At 39.7% G+C, this 24,363-nt stretch overlaps 1 protein-coding gene across 5 annotated transcripts in view; it reads left to right on the plus strand.

Annotated features, from left to right (window-relative positions):
* myo9aa (myosin IXAa) overlaps positions 1–24,363 on the plus strand; it is an 85,565-nt gene that overhangs the window by 25,589 nt on the left and 35,613 nt on the right. For 4 of the 5 annotated variants that reach the window (XM_040139258.1, XM_040139295.1, XM_040139266.1 and 1 more), the window contains exons 2-9: positions 10,574–10,668; positions 10,756–10,818; positions 13,083–13,182; positions 15,454–15,507; positions 18,835–18,932; positions 19,292–19,418; positions 20,380–20,469; positions 23,979–24,095. In XM_040139258.1, the coding sequence (XP_039995192.1) occupies positions 10,574–10,668; positions 10,756–10,818; positions 13,083–13,182; positions 15,454–15,507; positions 18,835–18,932; positions 19,292–19,418; positions 20,380–20,469; positions 23,979–24,095 (744 nt within the window). The remainder of the gene's footprint in view (positions 1–10,573; positions 10,669–10,755; positions 10,819–13,082; positions 13,183–15,453; positions 15,508–18,834; positions 18,933–19,291; positions 19,419–20,379; positions 20,470–23,978; positions 24,096–24,363) is intronic. The other variant, XM_040139276.1, reaches the window with a different exon arrangement.

The raw sequence follows: 24,363 nt of genomic DNA on the forward strand, positions 1-24,363 counted from the left end.
GTACCGATGGGAACTTAAAAGCAAAGAGGACTAACCTTCTATTTAGCCGGGCCTCGTATCTCCGCCCCTGCACCTACATATTAATAAGCCAGACTGAGTTAGACTGGAAAGCAGCAATAACAGAGCTGGATATGTGAATATCATAAAGTCTTTTGTTGTCCGTCTGATAGAGCTGTATCACTTTTCCTATCTTTTCTGCACCAGAGCAAGTTTCCCTTATAACCTTTCTTTACATTTTCTGATGGTAAAGATGGTTAATGCACCTTGCTGCCCTGTGATTTTTCTTCATTTGCTTTTTTGACGTTGAAGTGTGCCGATAGGATTCTGCGGGTCCGAGTTTGTGCAGACAGATCAAACGGGAAGTGAAAGGAGTGAAGCCTTCTGTACTGCCACAGCAACGACAGGTGTGACTCAGTGTCAGTGGAAGTTGGAGTCAAGAGAGGTTTTTTTTTTTCCGATTACATTATGGAAACCACAGTTAAGTTCGGTAAAAATACGATACTGTTATATATCGGTTGATATAAACAGTAGGAGCTGTAGCCTTTAAAACCAGGCTTAAACCCCTGTTATTTCCCTTCCGGCCTCTAGCATGTTTAGCACTTTTGTTTGTGTTTGTGTTTGTGTTTGTGTTTGTGTTTGTGTTTGTTTTTGTGTGTTTTTTTGTGTTTGTGTTTGTGTTGGTGTTTGTGTTCGTGTTTGTTCGTGTGTGTTCCTGTGTGTTCCTGTGTGTTCGTGTTTGTGTGTGTTCGTGTTCGTGTGTGTTCGTGTGTGTTCGTGTTCGTGTTTGTGTTCGTGTTTGTGTTTGTGTTTGTGTTTGTGTTTGTGTTTGTGTTTGTGTTTGTGTTTGTGTTTGTGTTTGTGTTTGTGTTTGTGTTTGTGTTTGTGTTTGTGTTTGTGTTTGTGTTTGTGTTTGTGTTTGTGTTTGTGTTTGTGTTTGTGTTTGTGTTTGTGTTTGTGTTTGTGTTTGTGTTTGTGTTTGTGTTTGTGTTTGTGTTTGTGTTTGTGTTTGTGTTTGTGTTTGTGTTTGTGTTTGTGTTTGTGTTTGTGTTTGTGTTTGTGTTTGTGTTTGTGTTTGTGTTTGTGTTTGTGTTTGTGTTTGTGTTTGTGTTTGTGTTTGTGTTTGTGTTTGTGTTTGTGTTTGTGTTTGTGTTTGTGTTTGTGTTTGTGTTTGTGTTTGTGTTTGTGTTTGTGTTTGTGTTTGTGTTTGTGTTTGTGTTTGTGTTTGTGTTTGTGTTTGTGTTTGTGTTTGTGTTTGTGTTTGTGTTTGTGTTTGTGTTTGTGTTTGTGTTTGTGTTTGTGTTTGTGTTTGTGTTTGTGTTTGTGTTTGTGTTTGTGTTTGTGTTTGTGTTTGTGTTTGTGTTCGTGTTCGTGTTTGTGTTCGTGTTTGTGTTTGTGTTTGTGTTTGTGTTTGTGTTTGTGTTTGTGTTTGTGTTTGTGTTTGTGTTTGTGTTTGTGTTTGTGTTTGTGTTTGTGTTTGTGTTTGTGTTTGTGTTTGTGTTTGTGTTTGTGTTTGTGTTTGTGTTTGTGTTTGTGTTTGTGTTTGTGTTTGTGTTTGTGTTTGTGTTTGTGTTCGTGTTCGTGTTTGTGTTCGTGTTTGTGTTTGTGTTTGTGTTTGTGTTTGTGTTTGTGTTTGTGTTTGTGTTTGTGTTTGTGTTTGTGTTTGTGTTTGTGTTTGTGTTTGTGTTTGTGTTTGTGTTTGTGTTTGTGTTTGTGTTTGTGTTTGTGTTTGTGTTTGTGTTTGTGTTTGTGTTTGTGTTTGTGTTTGTGTTTGTGTTTGTGTTTGTGTTTGTGTTTGTGTTTGTGTTTGTGTTTGTGTTTGTGTTTGTGTTTGTGTTTGTGTTTGTGTTTGTGTTTGTGTTTGTGTTTGTGTTTGTGTTTGTGTTTGTGTTTGTGTTTGTGTTTGTGTTTGTGTTTGTGTTTGTGTTTGTGTTTGTGTTTGTGTTTGTGTTTGTGTTTGTGTTTGTGTTTGTGTTTGTGTTTGTGTTTGTGTTTGTGTTTGTGTTTGTGTTTGTGTTTGTGTTTGTGTTTGTGTTTGTGTTTGTGTTTGTGTTTGTGTTTGTGTTTGTGTTTGTGTTTGTGTTTGTGTTTGTGTTTGTGTTTGTGTTTGTGTTTGTGTTTGTGTTTGTGTTTGTGTTTGTGTTTGTGTTTGTGCGTTCGCTGGTCGGCGTAACGTGTGAGAGAAAGTGAAGGCCAGAGCGAGATCGGTGGAGACACAAAATAACGTGGGGATCAGATGCCAGAGGGGGGGCAGTCAGCGAATGTCATCTTTACTGCAGATAAAGAATGACTGGGCTGCTTACCCTGCTGAGTCACTGCTGAAGAAGAGAAGTAAACATGCTGCCACCCACAAAGGATGCAGGGGGTGCCTTGGTCAATCAGCAGCTTTTTTTTTTTTTTTTTTTCAAGGTGTCTCTCAAAATTAGAAAGAAGGTGGGATGAGGTCTTACTTTTTAGACCTTAGTGTGCCACTTAGGTCAATTGGTGTAAATGTGATGCACCGGCCGTTTCATTTTCATTTATTTTATTGTGTTTTGGACAATTCACGTCCCGTTTCATCACTCTCGGGTGAAAACAGACAAACTCCAGTTTTAGTGTTAATTTAAGTTTTCAGTTATGCTGTCCCCGTGTGTCGAGAACATTTTCCTACCCTTGGGCTTATGAATTCTTTACAGAATCCATTGCTTAAAACAAATTTTAAATAAGGCTCTCGTCTGCCTTTCTTGAGATATTGCTTTGTCCTGAGTTCCCGACTTTTTGGATATACACAATTTTCTCAGGTGCTCAACATTACACTGCCGCTAACATTAATTATTGCAGATATTATCATCTTCTCTTTTGGCTGACTTAGGATCGCATTATCTTGGTTTACGGATCATAATCAGTAAACATGAGAAATGGATGCATTCAGATATGCATATCTTAGAGGATATGGTTTGTTGTCACTGCTCTATCCCCACAATTTCCTGGCTAATACAGGCTCAATTTCCAGACCCAGTTAAATGATGGAGAACTTCTTTACACAGACTGAGGATAAGAAAACTTTTCTTCATACACAGGATTCATAAAGAGCTCTACATTTTATGGAATAGCATGACAAAAGAATTAGCTCATTTCAAGGTTTTTGGAAGTTTGTCATTCGCTTCTGTCTGAGGGGCCTGCAAATTAAGGAATTTGTCTTTTTCCCACTCATCTTCCATAATTCAGAGCGGTTTATTTTATATGGAAGATGTCTCTGATAGCAACCTGCATATTTTTCTTTTACGCCTGGCTTTCATCTCCATCCCTGTGACCCAGGAGGACTTTCTGTTTGAGCCAAAAAACCTTAGTCAACCATTAGACTGATCCAAAGGCCATTGCTTTTTCTAATGACTTTTTTCTTGTTTTCCATCTCATTGCTCTCCCCCTTTCTCTCAGTCAGCCTATCTGTCACATGCATACACACACACTTGTCAGCTGGGGTAGGGTCATTCCCAAACTCTGTAAAGGAATGGACTGACATTTTGGAAAATGCGCTTATTCCTTTTCTGCGGAGAGCTGACGAGATCAATTCCACTCTCCTATCTATCCATTAAATATAAGGCTATGGCCAGCAGCTGGTTAGCTTAGCTTAGCATAAACACTGTAAACGGGGGGGATTAGTTAGCCTGGCTCTGTTCTAAGGACTCAAAATCCACTTACCAGAAACTCTTAAGCATTCCAATTAACAAGCTATAATTAACTTTGTTATAAAAACTGATTTGTTTTGCATTGGGTTATCGGTATATTTCTTTGCTCTCGGTCTTTATGCTAAGCTAAGACAACTGTCTCCGGGCTGAATCTACTCTCTACCAGAATAAGGGTATTTTTCCAAAATTTCAAACAGTCCTTTAAAGCCGGGAGACCCCCTCATAAAAGTGTTTTTCCGTTTTTTTTTTTTAATGGCACCCAAAGTCTCTTGATGTGGAGAGAGATTGTTTTTAATGTGGTGATTTATATGTTTATGGTTTATTTCTTGCATTTTTTTGTTTTTGATAACAATAAATACATAACAGTGGGTAATGTGAAAGCCACACTGTTTTTTTTTTTTTTTTTAATGTGCTGAAACATTATTAAACGTTCACAATAAAAAAATGTAAACGAACAAATCTTGGCCTATACTTAAGACGCCCAGGATGCCACTGAGAACCAGTGCTGTAGTCCGTATTATTTACTGTATCGCTTGTCTCCTAATTTGATAATGGATTTGCTATCTACCCACTGTCACTGTTTTTCATGCCACAAGACATGATTGAAAAATGTTACCTTACAGTTAAGTAAATGAAAGTACTTTAGTCTAGGTCTAAATGTGCGACTAGTAACCTGTTTTATCCATGAAGGAAGAAAACAGGCATCCAGTGGCCCTTGTTGAAATGTTGCACAAAAATGTGATTTCCTTGATTCCACAAGTTCTGACCTGTTTTTTTTTTTTTTTTTTCTTCTCTCTTCTAGGCTGAAGTATGTGAATACTCAGCCTTGATATAAATAACCTTATGTTCTTATATTATTATGCACACACAGAATTATAAAGTATAAATTGGTGTGACTGAAGTTTCAACCAAATTTGATGCTGCAATTCTCTTGGAACACAACTGTTGTCAATAACCCCAAACAGAAAAGCGCTGGGGTTTCTGGCAGTTCATTCAAGCCCTGATGCCTCTTGCCGGAGGTGCAGAACCTTTCAAGCTTAGACTTCTACGTTGCTAATTTCACTGGACCATCAGATCTGCTCCCAGGTGTTTGAGGCAGGGTGATGGTTAGCTTACTGAGAATTATGTAAGACAGCTTTTCTCACAGTAGGATAGTGGGATGTAGTTGAGTGTTACAAAAAGCTTGGTCTTTTAAACCAAGCTTACAACCAAACACTGGCCCACTTGTAAATGGCTGAATCACATTTTCCTATTTCACAAGGTGGTTGACAGTGTTTTGTATGGACATGATTTTTTTTTTAAAAATTGTACATTATTTGTATCTCTTAACTGTAGCAAGACTAGGGTTGCACAATTATAGGTAACGTGACTCACAATTGACTTTAATCAGAAATGAGTTAGCAACAAAATCTGTCTTTATTATTATAATTGCAAACAATATGATAATTACTGAAATGTGAGACTCATATCAACTTTGCACAGCCAGGGTACCCACTTCTGACAATGTAGATAAAAAATGTAAGCAAAACATTATATACTATGCTGTATCATCTAATGTGACAGTGCAGACTAAGGACATTAGAAACCTTGATCAGAATACTTTTTCGGTGCCAACTGTCTAATCAATCAACCTTTTGAGGCTTCAAACAGTAACAGTGACCTCTTTATTTATTCATCCCCCAGACTACACGCTTGATACAACCAACAATATGCCGACTGTATAACTTGAGTGACAAGTTGAAGACAGCAGCGACATATCATGATCTATCTGACTCATTTGGCTTTTTGTTTCACCGTGACACACACATTAGATTTTTTTTCAAATCTTCCCCGTCTTCCTGTGTACATATCGTCACGTGGTGTAAACACAGTACTGTCATTTGTTGTAATGGCCTCGGGAGAAAAGGGAGCACCTGGTTTGATGCAGTGGATCTCGCTGTTAATGCAAACACGAGATTGAAGAGAGGGGTGTGAATCGAGATCGCGATTCAAAAATGATTAATCTTGCAGCCCTAAAACAGAGGCACTTTTGTTAATCCACAGTGTTTGTTACCCATTGTGGTTTCTTAAATTTGCTGATTTGAATGTATTGACAACATCTTGACAGTTTGTCTTAGGGCTGGGCACCAAACCTATTTGATCAAATGATCAAATTACTGTTTTAACTAGCAGTTATCTTCATTATCGATTAATCTGATGATTATTTCCTTAATTAATCAATTGATCATTTGGTCTACAAAATATAAATGAGTAGTGAAAATTTTTTTTCTTAATTCTATGGTCACAACATAAGAATGTTTTTTGTGCCAACAGTCCAAAACCTCAAGATATTCAGTTTTCTGTCACCCAAGACCAAGACAAGTAACAACTCCTCACAATATAGGAGTTTTCTTACCGAGCAAAAGTTACTCATATTGCATTTATCAATAAATACATTGTCTTAATCCCATATGGTTAAACCTACAATAGCAAGAAAGGCTAGTGACAACCAGGAGAAGTTTAGCCAACCAACTAGCCTGCAGTTCAATCCAGAAGTCCAAAAACCTTATCTGGTCTTACTGCAATTCATCAGGAGAAAAATACTGGACATTATCCAGTAAGGGAAAGAAAAATACCCTGCACTGCACAAATAAAAGTAGTTATCATAACATTTATTATTCATGAAATAAAAGCAGTAAATTATCTTATGTAGGTTTGAGCCACGCTAGCGGCATTGATCTCTGGATGGCAGAATCGGTTGGCCAGCCCACCACTTTGCTCCAGACTGAAATATCTCAACAACCATATGATGGATTGCCATTTGCACAAACAACTCATATCATCTCCAGATGATGAATCATACCAACCTTGGTGATCCTCTGATTTTTTTTCCTCCAGTGCCGCCATTAATTTGACATTTGTGGTCTTGAGTAAAAGTTGTCCAACTATTGGATGGTTTCCTATGAAATTTTTTAAAAATTAATTGTAATAACTTTGGTGATCCATTGGCTTTTCCACCAGTGCCATCATCAGGTCCAGATTTTTACTTGTCCTATGCTTTATGAAAAAGGCAAACAATTACAACATTACACCTTAAAAAAAACAAGCTGTGTTCATTGAAAAGCCTCATAAATGATTTATAATGACAGTTAAACCTGTACTCATCCATGACTGCAGGATGTGATTTAACAACCACAGTGACCACAGTCCACTATGACCAGCATGACCTTGTGTTTGAGATTACAAAGGGCTTGGTTATGAGTTAGCCTCTGGAGAGCGTCATCTGACCACCCACACGGTGACATAACCATGATACATGTTAGGCTCAGTCACTTGCTCTTTCGTTTTGTTGTTGACATCCTGTCCGCATGCTGTGGTGGCTGAGTTGGCCTGGTAAAAGGTTGGGAAAAGGATTTGAATCCTTTTATGAGCAGTGCCTCTTTGAAGCCAGTGATTCACACGGAACAATTTGTCGTAGTAATTTTCTCCATAACTACTGTCAGAGAAGGAATGCTAAAACTTTGGTGACACTTCCCTAGATCAATTTGCAGTCAGTGAGTCAGAAGAATGATATTTTTATCTTATGGCCATTTCACTCAAGTAGCTTTGAAGTTAAGACAAAGCATTTCTCTGTGTAGCTTAGGACCAGGCTGTCACATGATCTCTAAACACAACCCAGCATGAAAATTCATTTGTAACCCTAAGCATTTGATGACTTATTAAAAGATTATCCCTTTTTTGAGTTAAATCAAGCAACCCTTTGTCTCCATTCTCCATCGGAGAGTCCAGTGTGACCCCCTCCATCCATTTGGAACACTCCCAACTCCCTGCAGACTCAACCCAGGACGACAGTCTCCTCTCCTCTCCTCTCCTCCCCTCTAATGAAGTCATCTTCATATGATTAAATGTGTGTCTGCTCCACGCTGCATGAGTCAGAACATACAAAAATAAGAATGTGACCAAAACTTAACACTGGCAATTCCAGGATCACTGTGTCATGGATGGGAAAAAAGTACTATAACTATATTTACTTCTATATAATTATTAGTGTTAAATAATGATCCACTGGGACTATGACGGGTGGCGTCAATGAAGGGCTAATTAAGCTCATCTGCCAGGGCTGTAGGGGTAAGTCAGATATAAAACATTGGGAACCACTGTTTTCGAGAGTAATATATTCTAAAATTAGGGGAAAAAAAGTATCAGAACGGGAATCAGGAGAGAGAGAATGGGATTTGTGCACCCTCAAAACCCACAAACTCAAAACCTGAGTTCACGTTCCCGCAATATGAAAGTTGACTGATTTTTAAAGGCACAAGTCAAACACCTCTAATTAAAAGGTTTTCATCGGTATTCAACACATCTGAACAGTTTCTCCAGATGTAGACATGAGGATAGACAGAGTGCTTCACTTGTGAAAACATAACATCAGCCTTGTGGCATCCTCTCTGACTGTGAATGACTTTGACCGAGCCCGTTGTCAGACACATTACACCCAGAACACACTGGCACCATCTCAACTCTGTCATTGGTCTGCCTTCGGCTCAGTCTGTGCCAAGAATAACAATGTTGACCGACTGGAGTGACTGAAGTGGTGCGAATCATGTCTGTGCAAACAGCTCTGGTGTCCCTTTGAGTCTTTGTGTCCATCAAAGGGAAAAAAATCAACCCTCAAATACTTTTACACTGTTATATGCTTGAAATCTTATCAGTTATGTTGTAATGAATTTATGTGATTTTGTGTTTTAGCCTTTCCACTTTAGCTCAACTTGCCCTGTCTACTTGAACTTAAGTTAGTGACTTAGATCTCCCAGAATAACTTTTGACAACTCCTGCAGGAGAAGGGGTAAGAGCAAATGTGCATTGTTGTGGGCTGATGTTGTAAGCAGAAAAAGCAAGAGTGCAGTAAAATAATGTTTGCAGTTGAGAACAAGTTACCGAAAGCACAAATTGTCTTGTGGCTGCTCTGCATTCAGGTCTATTTAGGGTTTCTTTGGGTGAAAAAATGTCCTTCTGTAACAGATTTGTTGCTGATTGATTGATGTTTTTGTTTGCCGACACGTTACTATAGAATCCACTGTTGTCTTCTTCAGCAATGCTTGATGGAGTAAGGCCATTGTTTCTGGCAATTTCTTTACTTATTCTTAGAAAATGAAATGCTGGAATCAGTCATGACACTGAGTAACTACTTTACTGACCTAATAACGGCCGGTCCTCTCTAGTGACCTATTTCAATTATTTTGCATGCATTTATATGTTTAGTTCCTCGTTGATTAAACCTTTCTTGCATGTCGGTATGAGACTCCGTCCCCTCCAGAGGTCCATTATGACAAAATGTCCCTTCTGTTGTGAGATTTGTTTTATTATCGCTGATATGGAACAAGCCAAGTTTAAAAGAATACAAGCTGTCGGCTGTAAAAATGTCTATTCTAACTATACATCTCTTTTACACAGTCCAGGTGGGCGAATACACACGGCTTGAACATAAATCAGCCCTCAGTATTTTAGTTGTTCCACATCCTGTTTCCTGCTGGCCCAACACAAAATGTTGAATGTTAAGCCATTCAACAAAAAACACTGAAAGGCCCGATATCTGACTTGCCCCGACCCGAGTTCCTCACTCTGTCTGCGAGCAGGTTGTTATTAGTACAGGAGTGCTTGGTTTTCATTGGATGTCCATTCAGGAAGTCCTTACTACTTTGGGATGCAGAGTGATGGTACTGTGTCCTCGTCTGACCTGTGGTTCCTGAACCAGGCAGGTTAGCCAGTTCAGAGACAGACTGAGCGGCGAGCAGAACACCAGCTCCTCTGGGAATATCAAATGAGCCAGGCATCACATTTTCATACCCACATTTCTGGATGTGAAACGATACCGTCCCTGTTCCTCAGTTTGACCTTGCATGCTCTTTCTTTGTCCAGACAGCAGAGTTGAACATGTTTTTCCACAGTGTCTGCCCATTTTAACGAATTGCTCAGCTGGGTGAGTCATAAATGAAGGGCGAGTTCATTGCTGTTATCCAGTTGTTTGAGCCAGGGTCCACTACTGGTTCAGAGGCCAAAGTGTCCTGCGTTGTGCCGGGCCCTGATTCTCACAAGCATCTTAATAGTATGATCTTTGCCCTTAGACTTCCGATGTGCTGCTCTGATTCACAGTTTCACTTTACCTGCACTTGGTTTCTACTAAGTTTGTTCTAATTTATTTCCCAATAGGGCTACATTATAAATACATTGGTCTTTTAACTTCTACAAAGGACTACCCTACGTGCATCGTACATTACCCTGTGCATATTTGTGACTGAAATGTAATGCAAACCGCTCCCATTCCACGGACACAAATCTCGCGGTGCTCTAAGCGATTCACTGAGGAATTTGTTTACTTGTGGCGGAGCTACAAATAACTGCAGGGTTTATATAGGGCGAAAAACTACTTCCCCTCCAGGCAGCCATACAACATAAACAGAGCTGCAAGGGGAAATACTGGACCGTCTTATTAAAGCACCACCACTACACATGTTCCACACGGCCACATGGATCCCATTACTCACTTAGGAGCTTTTTTCCATCAGGCACGTTGGCCCTGGCTCCTTCATCCTCACTCTGGCAATTTGTCTGACTCTGACTTAAATAGATCCTAAAACCATGTTATTAATGTGTCTCGCACTGATACTGTTTGAAGCTAAGTAAGAGGAAAAGCTAGCTCTGCGCCATCCTGGCCTGGTGTTTCAAGGCAACGTTGGGCATGAGGCCAAAGTCTCTGTTTGCTTGATCCACAAAAAAAATTATCCACACCTAACGCTGAGTCAGAACTTGACCTCAAATGTCTCGCACTAACCTGTGTGTAAGATATGTAACATGTGGCCTCGTCTCATTTATCGTCACCACTGTGTATTTGTTTTCATCTTGCCATGTCTTCCTCTCTTCCTCTTCAGGCATTTGGGAACGCAAAGACAGCCCACAATAATAACTCGAGTCGCTTTGGCAAGTTCATTCAGGTGAACTACCAGGAGAGCGGCACTGTGAGAGGGTAAGGAAGCAGAGAGGCAAATGCTTTTCATTTTATTTAAAAAAAAAAAAAGTTTCGAAGTTAACCCTTTGATTGTACTTTTTTCAGAGCATATGTGGAGAAATACCTCCTGGAGAAGTCGAGGCTGGTCTATCAGGAGCACAATGAGCGGTGAGCATTTCTCAGAAAAGCAGAACTTGATCATGATTTTACAAATGCAAAAACAGAAATACAGGGTGTTGTTGAGAAGGATGTGACACTTGGAGACGGCTTCACTTCTGAGCAATGAAATTAAAAGGGCTGTTGTGAGGTAGATTTAAAAACAAACGTGTGAAGGTAAATACATACTTAAAAAAAAAGGCAAACTGTCAAATGTTGGCCTCCACATTTCTGACATACCACATCCTCCAAAATGTCACATCATCTTATCAAGATTAACACTCCCACTTTTGTGTTTGCATAACTCTAACACAATCTATATACCGCCCGTGTGAAATGAATTTTAACAGTGCTTCTTTCCATAATAAGCAGCAAAGCCAGCAACATTTTTCATTATACGAAACTTGTAATACATTATATCAACACTGATGTTAATAGGGATGATCTTTTTAAGGTCCCAAATGTACACAACATGTCAACAAACTAGGTTTTTGGCAATTCTAGCACAATCTTAGATGTTGAATCAATCTTACATGGCATTTGAACTGCACTTTCCTTAAAACTTTCTTCACTAACTTAGTAAAAATAGTGTTAGAGTCAAATAAAAAATACATGTTTGAATTTTGGCACAAAAAAAAAAGTACATCTGAGTAAATTAAACTCGGAAAGCCTGTTGTTTGAATTTGCCAAAGTGTGATTCGTGAAGTGAATTGAGCTCTAAGTGGGGCCGACACTAATGTGCTGGACTGGCTGGATGAAGTGGTGAGGGTCAACCTCACCATGGGGGGCTCACAGAGGGCCTCCTGCGTTAGCCACCTCTTATTGAGATGAATTGCTGACTCCAGGCTCATAAAAACTTGTATGCGTGTGTTTGCGTTCCAAGAGGACTCTTGGTCGCACAGCTGCTGCACACCTTTGACCTCTAACCTTTACGCTGTCAGAGGAAAAAGTGCACGCACACGTGCATACACACTTATACACAGAAACAAACTGAGCTGTCATTACTCTTATTCTAGTTTTTGCTTTTGTTTTAGCCACTTCTAAAATAGTATAGTAGTGTTTAAGGTAAGATAAGATAAGATAAGATAAGCCTTTACTGATCCCCTGAAGGGAAATTCAGGTGTTGCAGTGGCGGAGTACAGAAAAAAGTACAGATAAATAGAGAAAAGTAAAAAAATAAATACTTAATGATATATAATGTCCAAAATATATTGATACATAAAATCAAAATAAGAATAGGAATAAAAATAGAGTCTATACAAGGGCAATTAAATTCCAAGGCAAGCAATAAACATACAATACCCACAAACAGAGTTGTAAACTGACTGCATTTATTTTCCTGCATTGATAGAAATAAAATAAAGTATATAATTTAACATAATATAGTATAGTTTAATAGAGTACAGTATAATATAGTATGGACTAGAAAATATGAGGTTAAATGTACTAATATAGTTTAACATGAAATAGGGTACAGTACAGCATATAGTAGTATTGAATATAGAATACAGTATAGACTAATACAGTATAGTGTAATATAGTATGAGTACAGTATAGAATAATATATAATAACTTGTACATAGTAAATATAGTAGTATGGTGTATAATAGAATATAATGAATGTATTGGATTGTTTGCCACTATATGTTGCAGAGACAGTCACACTCTCCAGTTCATGTCTTCTGTGATCACCTGACGTTTCATTTAGCGCCACCAACCGGTCACATCGGTCTAACACATCAGTTAAAGAAGGGACTCGTCTAAAACGAATGGCCGAATTCCCATCATCGGTTTCGCTCTTGGTCGTCGAGATTAATGCTACCTAGCCCTGCTGACACTCGTCTGAACATGCCAAATGTTAGCGTGCTACGAAGCTAACTGTCTGCGTCATAGACCTTATATACAGTCTATGATTGGCCTGTTAAACGGCTAAATGTTAGCAGGCTGCCATGCTAATTGTACACACATTAATGTCCCGTTGTTGCCAACTAGGATTTTAATATTTAGCTTCATAACGTAGCTAACAAGCCGATAAGCTAAACATTTTTTACATGCTATTATTTCGGTTTAACTTAATAGCTTCCTTACTTTTGGTAACAATTTGCCAATTAACCATTTCAAGGAGCAAATATTTTTGTCCTACATTTACACGGTATTCTCATATATAAACACACAAAAAGACCCTATTTGTAATTGGTAAAAGTTACAGGTTATTATGAGTTTAAATTTAAGTAACCGTATGTAAAAATGTTTTTGTTTTTTTTGTTTTTTTTTAGGAACTACCATGTGTTTTACTACCTGCTGGCAGGAGCGAGTGAAGAAGAGAGGACATCCTTTCACCTCAAGAAGCCTGAAGAATACCATTACCTCAGTCAGGTGGGACCCTCAGCATCCGGCACAATAATTTTTATTAAAAAAAAAAAAGAAAGATCAACAAGTAAACCTGCCTGCTTTTGTCTGACACTGGATGCGGTCAGTTTCTGTTTGTGTTTTAATACAGTATGTTTCATGCTTTGTAGCGTGTTTCTGCCATAGTTTTCATTTATTTGCAGAGCTGTGAATGTCTGTGTTAGTGTCAGCTGCACATCCTTAGGCCCGAGGAAGCCAAGCACACATACCTCTGTGTCTCAGTGTCTTCAAACAGGAAAGAGAGAAAAGCTGGACACAAAGGAAACACATTCCACTGTTGGTGGCTTTCAACACTTACTATATGGTCCCTCTCCACCTCTCTTTCTCACTAACACACGCACACACACACACACACACACACACACACACACACACACACACACACACGACCCTCACTTTTTCTTATAGCTACAGTACAATCCAGAGTGTTTTAAATTGTACGTCTGTCTGTGTTCATTTGTGTTTTGTAGGCGTAACTGCATGTGTGTGGGTTTTCTCATACACTTTGGTTTCATTTACCTTTGAAACGTGCACTGGCGCATCTTCATCCCCACGCCACCGCTGTAAAAAACCCACGCACACACTCAAAAAAAAGAGAGAAATTGTGTTTGTCCCTTGTCTCTGTTGTGTGTTTTTCCCACAATGAAAACAGGTTTCACATAACCATGAAACAAAGCCACAATAAACACATACACACACATTATGCCTCTGAAATTTGACATGGCATGAAAGCCAGGGACCTGCTCCCCTGCCCCAAAATCCTTACGCTTACATAGAAGAAAGCAGGGAATTCCTTCCATTCCTCCCAGCCACCGATATGCACACACAAACACGCAAACACGCATGCACACATAAAAACATACACACACTCTTGCACTCCCATCCTATTCTCCTCTTCCCTTCTGTCTCTCTTGCTCCTTCACTTTCTGTCTGTTACATAAAAAAATCCCACTCTTGCGTCAGCTACAGCTCTTTTGAATGGATTTCACAACCCTTCCTGTCCACGACTTGTTTACAAGCTTCCTAAAGACATTGCAGTTAAGGCTGTTTTTTTCCAGAAGTAGTCATTTTTCCCACTTTCGTCCTTAAGCAATAACTCATTCTGCGTTTTGCTTTGACAGCCACACCTGTGGTTTCCCATCTCTTTATTTATCCAATTACCCACAAATGTACATTTAACTGACCGTTGTCCAAAGCATACCATAGGTTTTTAGGCTGATTTCCTGCTTTTGTCGAAACCATTAGATGTGGTTCGGTTAACTACTGAATAGAAATTATTTTTCAGAGACTTGGAACTTTCTTTAAATATGAAATCCCATCAATTACCAAGAAGAATTAGTGTCCTTAGTTTTCTTTTGTTTTTTTTCCAGAATTATATTAGTATCATGTGCTACGGCGGCTGGAGGAGAAAAACTTGAAGGTGGTGCATTTAAGGACACCCTGAGTCTTATTAGTGGCAAATGCTATGCATTGACAGGATACGGAGCTGAAAAAGAAAACAAAAAACAGAAGACATAGACGAGCAGACACGGATGTTGCATAAAAAAAACGCTCATGTGAATCTGGAAAATCATTGCAACAGCAGATTCTGAAATCTCATGGCGCTGCCTTTCCAAACAGACCTGAAGAAGAATTTTAAAAGGGTTCCTGCTTACCAACTGGAATCACCCGTGGATATTGAATAGTTAATCAGAGGTAAAACACGGGTTGCAAGTTTAACGTGTCTGCAAGTTGATTTTCATACCTTATCTACGTGCACAGAAACGGGTCATTTCTGGAAGGCAGGAAATGAATCCTAAAAAACCTGTGGCGTGCTTTCGGAAATGGTCAGCTGTAATGTAAGGTAAAGCCAATGATTCATTCTGAATCCCCTTAATGTGCTGCGGAGCTTCAGCTTTCCTTCCACCTCCTGATCATGCTTCGGTGGCTCGATGTGTTCAATCATAACATGTGCTTCTTGTTGAGTGTCCGTGAATTTTTTTTTTTTTTTTTTTGTGAGCATACATCCGCTGTCTGTGACACTGACTGTGAAGTACTTGATCCTTGTCCGTGTGTCTGCGTGTAATGAACAGAGCTGTAAAATCCAGCCATCGCTTGCGTCCTAACAGCACGTCCTTCCACTGCTGTTGGTTGCACATATAAATCCTGTACGTGTGTGAGTATAGTATGTGTTGCCATTGGAATGCTGCTGTCTAACCGTAACTTCGCCCCCTGTGAACTCTGCCTTAACATTTCCAGATGACAAAGACAACCCACCAACTGCACTGGGACAGTTACTATGAGAGCGAACCGGTCAGTATCTGTGTGTCTGTGCGTGTTGGAGAAACCTCAACAAGTAGATTTTCGGCCACCTGAGCGCTTGCAGCTCAAGCCACACTTTCCCCTGCACAGTCTCGCACTCCTTCCCTGCCCCTACCCTTGCTTATTTTGTCGCTCTTTGGATATTTCCTGGTTTGGTTTGGGTAGTGTTTATTTTGGCTTTGTTTTGTTTTGTTTTTGCTTTCCCCTGTTGAGCTGCTTCTCTGAGTAATGTTGGTATGTCTAGTCATATCCTGGCCACTGTAGCCTCCTGTGTTTCTGTAACCTGTGACTTTTTTTGGTCATTGACATTGCAGTGTTTTCTAGTGCTGACAGTGAAAATCCTCCGTGGTGAAGATGGGGTCCTCACTAAGTTACAGAAAAACACGTGGGTAATTCTGAATGATTCTGCTAATTCAGAATTACCCGCACTCATTTCTTTTTGTAGTCTCAAGTCTTTTTAAAAAAAATTTTTTAATCAAAGATATAAAAATCAAAATAAGAATTTTGAGATTAATTTCTCAACGACCTGAAACTTCACCTATAAATATGGAATTTTGTTGCCAGCCCATCTGTATAATGTACAGCATATTTACTGAGTATCAGGTGCGACTGACAATATTGATCAGTGATCATGACTAAGACTACACATGGAGATCAAGTTTCGATAGACGCCCCTTTGAGGGGGGCCCTCAAATCATCCCAGTTAATAAGTTCAGGAAAAACAACAGAGTAAACCTTTATCGAGACACAACTCGCTCTTCGACAACAGATTTCCATTTAAATTATATATCGGGTGCTAGTTACTATAGATTAGGGATACAACACACATTTGCAACATTGATTTATTAGAGTGGGTGAAAGAGTAAGCCGGGTTACCATCACGGGCAGGATGAGCAGGTAGAGGAGGTATTCCACTAACAGCTGCCTGGATAGGCCAGAATGCTTTGCGGCCGCAAGACGTGCGAGTGTTGGAGCAATGGGCTGAGTTTTAGTCGGACATGCGCCGCTGTTCATCAGCTAGTTAGTAACTGAGCTATTATTATAATATATTATATAATATTACATTATAGACAGTATATTTACGTGCTCACACCTCTGGGTTGCCACGAGGTATTTGCCCAAAGACACACCTTCACCTCTTAATCACTGGATCTGATTCAAATCCCATTTGCCGCTCTGCAGGAGAAATGCTGCGACTGAATGATGTCAATGATCAAAAAAGTATTTTGTGATTTGTGTTGGGAATTTTTTTTGGTTTTGTGGTGGGCATTTACGTTTCTGTTTATTAATACATGTATGTTGCAGTTCACTTTGATTCTTAAGTTATTTCTTAAGTTTTCCACTATTTCTGTCTCAGTAAGTTGACTGTTTTTTTTTTTTAAATACTGATAAAACTGTTTATGTTAACTGACATTAGTGAATAGAAAATACTATAAATATGCAGTGACTTCAGTGGGATAAGCCCTGCATTAATGGTCAATATTATGAAAAAATAAAAAAAGGAACTAAGGCATATTTCAGTCAACTTTCTGATTTTGACATTTTTTTTTTAGTTTTATTTTTTTCAGCACAGGAAAACAACTACATTATTACATGTCAGCACATGAAATCTTCCAGACTGATGTATTTTAAGGATTATAAGGATTTTTTTTAATGTTCTTTTGTTTCCAAAAAAAATGGACATCATCTGGAATCCTCGAACAACTTTTTACTACAATGACAGACTGTTTTCTCTGGAAAGAGGTTTCGGTCTAACTTTTTTTTTTAGATAAATGTAGATTTTCCTGCTATAGAAATGTAACACCGGAGTCACTAATGGGTCACAGTGAGCTTCTGTCACGAAAGCCGAGAGTGAAGGGTTCAAGAAGGAGGCACGCCGGTGTAAGTGGGAGTCTCCCGTTTGTCTTTCTGAGGACTCGGTATGCGATAATCACGGCAGCAATAGTGGAATGAGACCGTGAAGCAAAGAGCAGAGCTCACATCGTGGCGCGTGTACGTAGTGAAAGACTGTGCAGTTACACACTGTAGTTACATCAACGCATGCGTTCCTATTCTGGGAAAAGCTCTTCCTCTCGTCATAAACAACTAGTCCACATCCAGATTTAACCACTAGTGTACTCCACTCATGCGCACGTGCTTGTTAAATAACATTTTTGTTATTTAAGCCACTTTAAAAATCTACCAAAAGCTACTCGACTCCAGTACATTTCAGAGGTAAATGTTGTCTTTCCTACTCTGCTAAATATATCTTACAGCTATAGTTACTGGAGTCTTGGCATTTTAATGTTTTACATACAGAACATATGATTACCTTACATTTGATATCATACATTAAACTACATAACAGTATATAAAGTTGTTGAAATTAGTTACAGCTCATCCAGCTAGTTGCTTACACGCCAACATATACATTTACATATCTATATCTTTGTGTTTTTTTTGATAATGAATTTTGTTATTCTGCTAATATGTCCATATTTAAGTCTGAATTCAGAACTTTTATTCGTAATGGGGTATTTTTAAATTACGATGCTGGCCTTTTTTTAAGTAAGAATAAAGGTCGAGAGGACCTCCTTGTAACTACGGAGACCGGGGGCAGAATATCAGAAAGTTTCTATTGGCCGTACTACGGCTATTAAACTGGGTTTAAGAACAAGCTGTCCGCCGGCTATTCCGCGTTTGTGTGTGAGTCTTTGCGAGGCCGAACGTCTGCACTTCACATGTATTACGTGTACTGTGTAAAAATTAGCGCCTGTCTGCACACATCACTGCGACTGCATCAAATTGAACTCCTCCTGTGTCTCCTGTCTGCTAGTTTAACTTGCCGCCCCTCGCTCCAACGCCGACAAGCCCCGTGTATTGCTGCTCTTCTAAGCTCTCTTGCCAAATTTCTGTGGATTGTTTTCGAGGGGGGAATACCAGGCTCGATTTTTCCACCACATGAGCAAAAACCCCGCACACGCTGCTGACACTCTGCACATCGGACCGGGGTGTTTGCTGTTTTGTGTGAACGCCGCGCTTCTTAATGATAGCTCATTTTAGTATGAGCCATTCAATTTGTCTGCTTCGGGCCACTCTGCTGCTTTTTTGTGTTTCAGCTGCAAAATAAACTAAGATACTATTTTAAGGAACCTTGCTAGACACTCTGTAAACATTAAAAACATTTGGGCACTGCGTATGTCAACATTCTTTAGTAAGTCCTTTCTAAACTTGATAGCGACTTGTCATTGACCCTTGTGGCTCCCAGGCTGCTGTGTCGGAACGGCTGCTGTAAACTTGACAACACCCGCTTACTGCTTTTTTTTTTTTTTTTTACAGGACTGCTTCACTGTTGAGGGAGAGGACCTGAAGCATGACTTTGAGAGGCTTCAGCTGGCCATGGAGATGGTGGGCTTTCTTCCTGCCACGCGTAAACAGTGAGTGACACACAACCACAACCGCAGCGAGTGTGTGATGAGATAAGCTTGAATGGTCCCTGTGCCCGTTTTTGTTTTTGCAACGGCAGTCACATGAAAACCCAGAAATACATCACTTGTTGACAAATGGCTAATCTGTCTATGCTATTACTCGTTTATACTTGACACGTTTCACTCTGTCAAGTTAAAAAGCATTTAGCTGCCATCACTTACTTTACTTACTTACATAAAGTGAATTTCATTTTTATCATTATTTCAATCAAATCCGTATTAATAAAATCAAAGGGTGAGAGTAACTGCGGCCACAGAAAGTTTTCCAGCTCGTCGTCTCTTTAAACTTGTCCTCAACTGTTGTGTAGGATCTTCTCCCTGCTGTCGGCCATCCTTCACCTGGGCAACATATGCTACAAGAGGAAAACCTACAGGGACGACTCAATAGACATCTGTAACCCAGAGGTGCTGCCTGTCGTCTCGGAACTGCTGGAGGTACTGCAACACGACGCTACTGGGAGTTTTTACTGCTGCTACATTCTCTAAATGTCTATTAAGATTTTTTTAAAAATGGATGGTGTCGAACTGTGTCAAAGTCTATGCCTGCTCTGATGCCGTTTCCCGTTTTGTTTTTATGTTTTGTATGTTTTTTTCTTTTGGTGTTGCCAAACATTGCAAGATAAAACAAGACAAAAACTGTATCGTAGTTTAAATATAGTCACTGTTTGGAAATGTTTGGCTTGGTTAGATGCTTTTGCTTTATTCACATTTTCCCGGTAACATGAACTCCAACAAGACTTATTTGTATACTAGGAATCTGTCTTGTCTCTCACCAGGTCAACTTAAAGTGTTCTTCAACACACTACTTCTTTATCAATCACACGTGGAAGACTGTCATTTTGAAAGCGACTGAGCTTTGTCTCATAGTCTACCATTAACATTCCTAAAATCAATCCAGCGCTGTTTGTAAATGGAGGTTGGGAGGGTTGGGGACGTGCAGTGTTATGTATATTCTTCTCCAGCCAAAGTTTGGTTGACTTGAATTGCCTTTGGAGCCTGCAGTAGTTAAAAAATATGCCTGGGGCCCTAATATTTACATTATATCCTGCAGAGATTCCACTAAAGCGACAGTTAGGGGTATCCTCGCAATATTGTTTAAGTATTAGATAATTATTGTTTGTCGCTCATTCGCTTATTTAGTGAGTAGACTCTTAATGTATTAACCTTCATTAATCACAAATTAATAGATGTGTGTTTGTGCTGAATAGTCACTTCTTCTTCATCCTGACGTTAACTCCTGAAGCGAACATTACAGTATTTTTTTTTTTTTTTTCAAACCACCCCGCCAACCCATTACCAGGCATTCAGTTACTTGAACACTGTCAAAGGTGAAAGGCAGCTTGAAAAGAGAATAGAAAATGAACTTTGTCACCGTCTGTCTCACTGTCGTCGCTAGGTCAAAGAAGAGATGCTGTTTGAAGCTCTGACAACACGGAAGACAGTTACCGTGGGAGAGAAGCTGATTGTTCCCTACAAGCTTGCCGAGGTGAGGCTACAGTTGTCTCCCAGCATTACCAACAGTAAATAGATACAGCTTTGAAGACGTCAAAGCAGCATCATTTGAATAAAGTCACTTGGGGCGAAATTCCTCCGTGAAAGGTCTAAATGATGGGGTGCTCTATGAACACAGAATTTTCTGCCAAACCTCATTTTACACATCGGGTTTCTGTCTGTGTCCCTCGTTGATGCGAAGTGGCTGGGCCTCAGTTGGAAAGTCGCAATGTCATTAACTTTTGTGCACCAATCAAGGAATAGCAATGGCTTAATCCAAATTGAGTGTGTTAATACTGAAAAAAATGGCAATATAAAGTATACCCAAAACGGTCAATATATACAGGTGTACTGTCGTTGTTCGCTTTTGTCCCACAGTGCAATGCAAAGTGGGAAAGGAAGAGCTGCTCACAGCTGGAGAAAATTTAACTAGTTGTGGATAGTGGTCAAACAGCTCCAGGACGGCTGCGGCTCGGGAGGTAGAGCGGTTCGTCCACTAATCACGTAATCACAGGGTCGCTGGTTCAAACCCCATTCCCTCCTGTCCACATGTCAAAGTGTCCGTGGGCAAATTGCTCCCGATGGTCCGGCCGGCACCATGTATGCTAGCTCGCTGCCATCGGTGAACGAATGGGTGAATGAGAGGCAAATTGTAAAGTGCTGGGCATAGCAGCGCTACATATAAATGCAGCCATTTTACCTTTTAAAAAAACAAAAAAGAACAATTCGTCATCTCTGTGTTAAATTTAAATTGGCAGTGGCATTTAAAAGTCACAGTATTGATGACAAATGGTGCAAGTCTTGTATCACTTCCTGTTAGCATTAAATAGTTAAATATTTCAGTTTTTTTTTTTTTTTTTTTTTACATGCTGACTGCAAAAAAACAGTATACTATGAAGACGAATGTTTACATACCGTATACTGTAAGTATGTAATATGGAATTGGGACACAGCAATAGAGCCGGACCCAAAGAAACACCGGTATGAGCTTGCAGTTTTTGTTTGTTTGACCAATTTCTCATGTTAAAGTCTCACACTCAGTCGTGCATCTAAAGGCACTTTGCCAACTCAATAACTCCGCTGTGGTCATGGCTGATCAGTCTGACCCGGCCGTGTTTATAGGACAGTGTGCACTAGTACCGGACCTCCTCCTGCTCTCTCTCTCTCTCTCTCTCTCTCTCTCTCTCTCCCCATCTGTGGCCACACATGTGCACCCCAACGCACACTTGCAAACACACGTGCACAGAGTCCTTCAGTCTGTTTAGAGAGAAAGGGAAGGCATTTCAAGCCCCTCTGCAGTTTTCATTGGAACCCCTGCTCTGAAAACAAACACACGTCATGGTCTGTAGATGAGAGCCATCTGAAAGAGGAGAGGGAACAACATGGATGCACAGTGTAACATGCCTGTCAGTTTGAATGAAGTAGTTTTTACACATGTAGGTGCTGTAGTGCAAACAGATTTTGTAAACTTGGACACTGGTCATGATGCTTAAATGTTTCATATTCCAATGATCTTTTCATATGAAGTCCTTTCTCACACACGTACCGAGAGTTGAGTTTAATGATTATCCTGTTTTCCTGCACAAATTTCTCGCAATTTCAGTCAGGGAAACTGTCTCAGCGGGATTTTCCCACAAGCTCGCCCAGAAGATGGTGGTGTGTTCCATGTTCCCATTAATATGACAACAACCTCAACATGGCCTGTTACATATTTAGGAGCCATTTCATATGAACAAAAAGTGATTGTTCTGGTAGCATACTGGGTGGTCTCTGTGTAAATATTTCTCAGTCACAGTCACAACAGTCTCATTGCCTGTTAACTGAGATCATACACTTGAAAACCTCACCGAAATCTGAGCGTTTGTGTAATGAGTTTTTTCTCCATTTGAGATGAGGCTATTTCCCTCTCAGTGTTTTAAGTCCGACTTCCTCTAAATAATGAGAAGCTTATTAGACCACAGTATGTATGGAGTTCAAAATAATATCTGTCCTGACTCATGGAAGGCATATTTGGTCTGAGGTGGCTAAAAATATCCTGCTTAATTATTTAGAAACAAAGGAATTTTAACTTTGAGCAGCCACTCAATGGTTTGTTTTGTTTCTGAAGAACGTGGCTCAACTTTGCTGCTGCAAGGTCAAATCTTTCCAGCGGATACAGGAATTACAAGGTTTTTCTCAATAATTTGACACGGACGGATTTTGTCAAATAATCTCTGTGGTTATGAACGAACACACAACACTGATTAAGCACGCGATTCCTTCTCAGTCTACCCCAGGTTTTAAATGCTGGACAAGATGAAGTTTATGAATATAACTGCCACTAATGTGACATAAGAAGACAACTTCTATGTCTTTCAAATATTTAATGTTTGCCGTCTGAATATCATGTTGGCCTTCACAGCTGCAGAGCCTCACAGGCTCTATATTTAGTATATACAGTCCATGTTTGGCCTATTTAAAGCTAATATTTCCATTAGGCCACGACTGAAACGCTAACTTTCTGCAGCCTCATACATCAGAACTTGGCAGCAAAAAAACCTGCCTGTGCCGAACTACATCGGATTGGCAGATCTCATGAGTCAACCTGATGAGTGTTAGGCTGGATAATGACATTAATAATGGCCCAGGGACGCCCTGCTGTGACACTGTGCAGCCCTGCCAGCATGTCTGCGATTTTTGCCTTCTGTGCCAAAGTTTCAGTAGAGAATATCAATGTCAGAGATGTGTCTGGGTAGTGGGTCTGTCTCTCTCTTTTTCGTGGTTATCTGCTTTTGACATTTAAGGATGCACTATTTTGTATTTTCCATCAAGAGTTCTGAGCACAGTGGCTCCTGAAAGGACAGTGAGGATGTGATTTATGCTCAGGTCAAACTGTAAATGCTTGGTTTTAAAGTAGAAATACGGCTCCCTGCACATCTTGGCTCCTTCTTGACTAACGGTTTTCGAACTAGCCCAGTGTTGTCTGAGAGATGTCTCGATATAAATCTGTTTTGTTTTTTATATTTAAGTGCCTCCCCTCATTGTGTTTTTTTAATCCTGGACCCGTACAAAAGTGCAGTGTTGCAACGCTAGGCATTCAAGGCCAAACTCTAACGTGTAATACAGATGTGTGGGACAATGAGCTTGACGGGGTGAGTCAGGAGTACTGTCTGTAGGGGTGCCAAACATCAGTTGGCACCTGAAGTAATGGATGACTCTTCTAACTTGTGCTCTAAAGGTGCTCTACAAAAACTAGGATAATGTAAGTACAGTTATCATACATAGCAAGGAAACAAAGTAAAATGGAGATGAGAAAGACAAGGCTACAAATAAAAACAGCATATTCAGTGAAAGGATATTGTATAACAACATTTTCCCATTCATTTGCCCTAATACTATACTATAATACTATACATGGAGGCAGTCTTACTCGTACTTCTCGCTTCTTAATCTATCAAATATTGTTAAGTGAGATATTAACGGTGAGAGTAACACTAAATGGATACCGCATGCGTCTGCATCCAGGCTGGCACGGTGCGAGACTCCATGGCGAAGTCCCTCTACAGTGCTCTCTTTGACTGGATTGTCTTCAGGATCAACCATGCTCTGATAAACATCAAGGACCTGGAGGATACCACCAAGGTAGGACAGCACAAAATATATTAGACATGAGATCAAGGGGTTTCCTGTATGTGAGTAATCTGCTTGTTAGTCCGACTGGAAATTCTCTAGCATGGAAACTTTCAAAATAATAACTCTTAACTTTAATCGGTTTTAGTATTACATATGACTTTTTGTTTGGAAAACAGTTACCTTTCACTCATAAAATTGCTGTTGATAAGAGACAAGTTTTAAGATGTGACAGTTTCTGAGATTTTGAAAGGCTGATTAGGGAATTTCAGAGCACAAA

This window comes from Xiphias gladius, chromosome 1, assembly GCF_016859285.1.
Source record: "Xiphias gladius isolate SHS-SW01 ecotype Sanya breed wild chromosome 1, ASM1685928v1, whole genome shotgun sequence".
NCBI classification, from domain to species: Eukaryota; Metazoa; Chordata; class Actinopteri; order Istiophoriformes; family Xiphiidae; genus Xiphias; species Xiphias gladius.